The sequence below is a fragment of the Mesitornis unicolor genome, unplaced genomic scaffold (genome assembly GCF_000695765.1).
Source record: "Mesitornis unicolor isolate BGI_N332 unplaced genomic scaffold, ASM69576v1 scaffold40350, whole genome shotgun sequence".
Classification (NCBI taxonomy): domain Eukaryota; kingdom Metazoa; phylum Chordata; class Aves; order Mesitornithiformes; family Mesitornithidae; genus Mesitornis; species Mesitornis unicolor.
This window is the reverse complement of record NW_010161021.1, coordinates 10,388-16,005: the sequence shown is the minus strand read 5'-3', so window position 1 is coordinate 16,005 and position 5,618 is coordinate 10,388. Positions and strand designations below refer to the sequence as shown.

Below are 5,618 nucleotides of genomic sequence, written 5' to 3'. Positions count from 1 at the left end.
AGTGTCTGTAACTTGTTTGGGGTTTCTGGTTTTTTGCATTCTATTTTCACTCTACTGTGGAAATACTGCATAATTTAATGTCACCTTTTTGGCATTCGTGATGCAGAACGCTCTGGGTGAGGAGTGTGCGTGTTGTGACAGAGACTGATGAAGCAAAGAGCTCTGCCGGTCACCTCTAAAGCACGGTGAGATAAGGATTACTGTGGTGGCTCTAAAGCAACAGCTGATCTAAGCAGGGTAAAAAAAATAGGTTATTAGAGGGCAAGCCAGTGAAAAATTTGTGCGAGGATGAAAAGCCTGGTATATAAGAGGACACTTAATTGCTCTTATTGGGGTGGAAAAAGGCTTCAGTTGCAGAGTTCAACTGTACAAAGTTTGGTGAAGGTTTTCTATTAAGGCCTTAATATCTTCAGTATAGAGCTCATCTGATATAATGAGTCGTGTGATCTCTTAGGGTAAAATGGGTGTGAGTGAGTAACACAAACTATTGTGGGAACCAATTGTAATGAAAAATTTGGCCTATAGACTTTTTTGGTCATTTCTTTTGATATAGAATAACTGGAAGGTGACTGAGGGCACATCAGAAATGGAGCCACCAAGTACTGACTGAGCCTCAAGTCATCTGTGGGGCTCTGTAGGCAGAACTCCAGAGCGGCCTCTGGGCAGGCCTGAGAGTCAGATGTGACTGTGGGATGGATTAAAAGGTGAAATAACATCATGCAAAGCAGTCAGCTTTTAAAATATGTATTACTTCTTCACATTCCGTTTTTCTGTGACTTCGTTCACCAAGATGCTGAGGTTATGGGTATGCATTGCAGCTGTCAGTGAAGTCAGCAAACCAAGACTTGTAATTAGGCATCGCTTTTCCCTTAAAACGTATCACTGCTCTAAGTATGACACTTAAGATTTGAACTATAATATTTCTTTTGTGTATTTCTGAGTAGTTAGAGATTTTATATTCCTTGCCCAGTTTTGTGAGCGCATGTTCTATGCTACTGATGAGTGATCTGTTTCAGGTGATAAATAACATAGGAATGACACTTATTTTAGAATCTCACTATTTACTTATTTTCCAGAATATTAAACATTACTTTAACTTTCTATCATGTGACTGCATGTGTATGGGAGGTAGCTTAAAGGAAAATACTATTTACACACTATTTTTAGACACTTCTAGCTTATAAACTTTTTCCTGAAATAGTATGTTTATATGCTTAAGTATATGTGTGTGTATATATATTTATTATTTTTTAAGAATTGTTTTCTATGCTTTATAACACCATTCTTGCTCTTGGCATGTTTTTAGAACAGGACAAGAGGGAAACCTCTCTGGAAAAATTTAGGAGTAGGTAGTGTATGTTCCAAAGAGCTTGTTTAAAGGTTATCTTGCCCACTGAAACTACAGAGCAAAGATGTGCTAGCTTTGGGGCAAGAAATTGCTTTATTTTCTTAACATATATTTATTAGGAGGGAAACAAATACAGAACTAGATGAAGATGATAAGGGGGAGTGGACAGGAGAAAGAAGGAAGGAGGATAGGTGTGGAAAAGTGCTGTTCTGAAAAAACTGAGCACGATAAAAAGGTTGTAGCAAAACCCTGGTTGGTAGAAGGCACCTGAAATGATAAGCTCAGATACTTATTTACATTCATTTATACCTCAAGCTAATGCTGTGCTTCAGTCATCCTTGAGTATTAGTGCTTGAGCTGATCAGATTGTGATGTTATGTGCCATATGTGCTGGCAGAAAGCAATATAGTGGGATGGACCAAAGATGCAACTTGAGCTCTAATCTTGAGTTTCCCTGCTGTTCTTTGCTTTTTAATTATTATTATTATTTTTATTTATACACACACGCATATCACAATGTAGAAGAACTGATGTATTTCTTAGGGAGTGATGTGTAAGCTTATGTATATTTATAATTTTATTATAGTGTTACAGTGCTGCTTAGTATTTTGATGGCATAGTGCTTTTTAGTCTGAGCTCAGCCTAAAAAACCACTGATTAAGTGAATATCTTCTCTAGTAGGTTTATTGTTCTTTTCTAGCTATTTGCCCAGTAAGTGTTGCTTTGACAGCAGATACACTAAATATTTTCATAACATTGTTTATGTATGAGCTTATCAGTGCACTTCAAATCTTCTTCAGAAGTTCAGTATCCAAACTATGTTGGGATGATATATAATATTTTTCTTAGCTGGACCCCAAAAGTGCTGTTGTTAGTCCCATATCAAATATGGAGGATGCCAGTCATCCTTTATCCTAGTTAATATGGGCAATACAAGTAACGTAAATGAAGTTAAGTGTTAGAACTGGCAAAGGCTTTATGCTCAGGACAAACCTCTTAAAACGGCAGTGGAAAAAGGAAGACAACTTCTCATAGATGCTAGACTTGACTTAGCGTAGTTGTATTCTTAAGTAAAGTACTAAGTATTATGCTCATTTTTTCCATCAATAGACTTTATAAATAATTAATTTTAAGGCAACCTTGAGGCTGTGTAGGGTGGCTTCCTCTTTAGACTTGAGTCCAGTAGATCCAGTTGAAAAGAAAACTGGATTTGGTGTTCCTTTCTTCAAAGGGAGTCTTAGTCTGTCTATATAGCTGCGCCAAAGTTTTACTTTGTCTTTTAGCAAGGAGGTTAATTTAATTTATATAAAAACCACTAGTGCCATAAAGCAGAAATGCATTAGGTGAGGTTGGAAATTAAGATGTTTATACTAAACTACTGGTTAAATTTGGGTTGATTTTTTTTTTCCTTTAGTATTTAGAGAAGGGTTGAATTCTTCTCTGGGACCAAAAGTCCGTATCCAGTTGCCAAAAAGAAAAGTTGAAACAGTGCTAAAGCATAAGGAAAAAGCATCTTTCTACAAGTTCTGGCTTTGGGTTTGCCTATCTGCTTTCCTTCCTGCAGCAAAGTGTTCTGCAAGCCAGATTTTTTTTTTTCTTTGACTTTACAAGCTGAGAGTGGGGTGTGTCTTTTGTGAGACCCATCAAAATACTTGGTAATTGGACTCTTCTGTGGCTAAAATGACAATTAAACCCAGTCATTTTAAAAAAGAAGTTAGGCCATTTCATCTGGAACAATTAGGTCTCTGTTGTTCCAAAATAAACTATGCTGCTAGAATCAAATGTTTTTCTAGTCAAATGTTCTGGCAAAAACATACTTGGAAAAAAGTTGGCATAAAACTGAGGAAGATTGAAAACTTGGGGTTTTAGACGAAATAATACAAAAAGTTAGCCATCAATAAGGGGGTTTTATATCCCTTCAAGTTCATTAGCATTGAACAGTGAGAAGTTTTTGTGGAGTGTTTCTCTTGCCCTCTTCTTCAGTAAATAATTCATTTCTTGTTAATACTTTGAGTGTCTTACTTGGATTATTCAAACACGTATCTGTTCTTTGATTATTTTTTTTATTGTTTTTCTTTATTCTCAGTGTCTGTGCATCTTTCCTAATATGAGATGGATAACTAGCTTGGTATCTGGAGGCTACATCATCTCTTCAGCTTGTCTTGGGAGCTGCAGATAATGCAGTTGGTGGCCTTTCAGCATTGTAGTTGCTATATTTCCACATAAGTAAATGGTGGCATGAGGGAATTAAAAAGTGTTTTTATTTCCCCTTTTGAATTAAAAGGGGGAGCAGCTGGGGTAACTATAACTCAATGCTGTGGACATCTTGCTCTGTATGCTCATCATTGTAAGCCCCCTTGCCCCAGGGATATTGCTTCCCACTGATGGTTCATCACTGGGTTTTTCTCAATTCTTTGGTGGTCTCTCATAATCAATTTAAGTCAGGTTAAAACTCTGCTACTGCCAGGAAGCAAAGCTCTGTCAGTTCCTTGTGGCGCCCTTGTGTTCGCGGGGTGAATGAAGGTTTGACTTGCGCCCGGATCAGAGGGATGGCCTGGATAACCATACAGCCATTGTGGGTGCTGTGAAGCAGCTGGGGACTTGTGTCTGAGTGCAGAGGTGAGAAGAGGGACCACCCCTTTTGCAGTTACAGGGGCTTAAGATGAATTTTACCTAATGAGAAACTGCACCCTTGTAGCTGCCAGTTTATTTTTAAGAGCTCCTGATGAGGCAATGCTACATGGCTTGGGTGTGTTATAGGGTTTCTCCCCACATCCCCAGATATTTTTTAGCAGATCAATTTGAGAGCTACAGCTGGAAAATCTTTTTAAGCTTTTAAAAAAGTTGAACAACTTCTTTAAGTCAGGCTTAAGGAGCCATGCAAGAGTTAGCCAGAAGCAGAATTTATGTCACATTTCCTAGGAGAAGTACATGCTACAACTTTCATATCATTGAAGGAATTCTGTTGCAAAGGAGCTTGGATGTTGTATCCACAGGAGCTTTAAACAAGCTGACTGCTGGCAGCCAGGGCCTTGGCCTGTCACTGCCCCAGCTGCATCTTCCCACTTTTCCTTTCTGCTGCCTGGAGAGCCCTTGGACTGCTGAGCCACTTCAACACGTGAGTTGGTGGAAAGGCCAACTCAGTGACAAAAGTGAGGAGAGCTAAGGAAGGGCCAGGAACATGCAGCTGGCAGCAGGTGCGTGAATGGGACTGGCAGTCAAACTGACTTAGGACACCTTGGGTTTGCAGCCTTAGATTCTTTGTGAAGCACATAGACAGAAATAGGTGTCCTTATGAAGGAAGAATGAAAAGCTCTGGCTCAGTTGCCATACACTACTTCAGAAATGGGATAAGAGGAGGAGACTGCATTTTTAATGTGCTGTCCTTTTTGTATGTGTTAGAAACATGTAAGTTTACATGTAAGAGGTCTAGATAACAACATAGTAACTGGCACATTTTTATGCTTTTTGAACTTCACTGTTTGCATTTCAGAAAGGAACATTTAATGTGATGCAGACGTGGTAACCATAATATTTTCTCACTGCAGGAAGACTGAATTCTTGGTAGATTTATCTGTGCCCTCATATATTCACAGGACATAAATAAAAAAAGATGCAGACGCATTGTTAGGTCTTAATTGTGGCCTCACAATTAACCTCTTAAAATCAATTTCCTAATCTTGTCTATTTATTTTTTGTACTGCTACAATCTTCTGTCTTGTAAAACTTTGGGGTTTTTTTAGTAGCTGTTTGTTAACCAAGCATAAAGTAAGATACTGATCATAGCTAAAATTCTCTGGGGTTTTTTTTTCCCCTTCTAGGCTGCCATCATGACGGCTGAAGAAACAGTGAATGTTAAAGAAGCTGAAATAATTAAACTAATACTAGATTTTCTGAACTCAAGGAAACTTCATATCAGTATGCTGGCACTTGAGAAAGAAAGTGGAGTCATTAATGGCCTGTTTTCAGATGACATGCTTTTTTTAAGGTAGGACTTCTTTCTCTGGTGCTTGAATACCACATATATGGAAACATACAATTTGACTGTGATTCTGTGGGCAGCTCCATGCCACTGAATTGGGGGCCTTATGCCCTCATTGTATTCTGCTTCTGCCTGATCCCAGTTCTGTGGTCCAGCTCTGAAGTTAGTGATCTCTTTCTATGAGCCACTTAAAGTAACTGACTAGGCATATCAGCTTAGGACGTTAGATTTTTTGTTTGCTTTTTCATTCATTTTAACTTGGTTATTTTTCTGGCATACTAATTAATT

At 38.4% G+C, this 5,618-nt stretch overlaps 1 protein-coding gene across 1 annotated transcript in view; it reads left to right on the top strand.

Annotated features, from left to right (window-relative positions):
- The first annotated feature begins 5,178 nt into the window (after window positions 1–5,178).
- LOC104546368 (WD repeat-containing protein 47-like) overlaps window positions 5,179–5,618 on the top strand; it is a 10,398-nt gene continuing 9,958 nt past the window's right edge. The window contains 1 exon segment of the mRNA XM_010191748.1: window positions 5,179–5,336. Coding sequence (XP_010190050.1) covers window positions 5,179–5,336 — 158 coding nt within the window.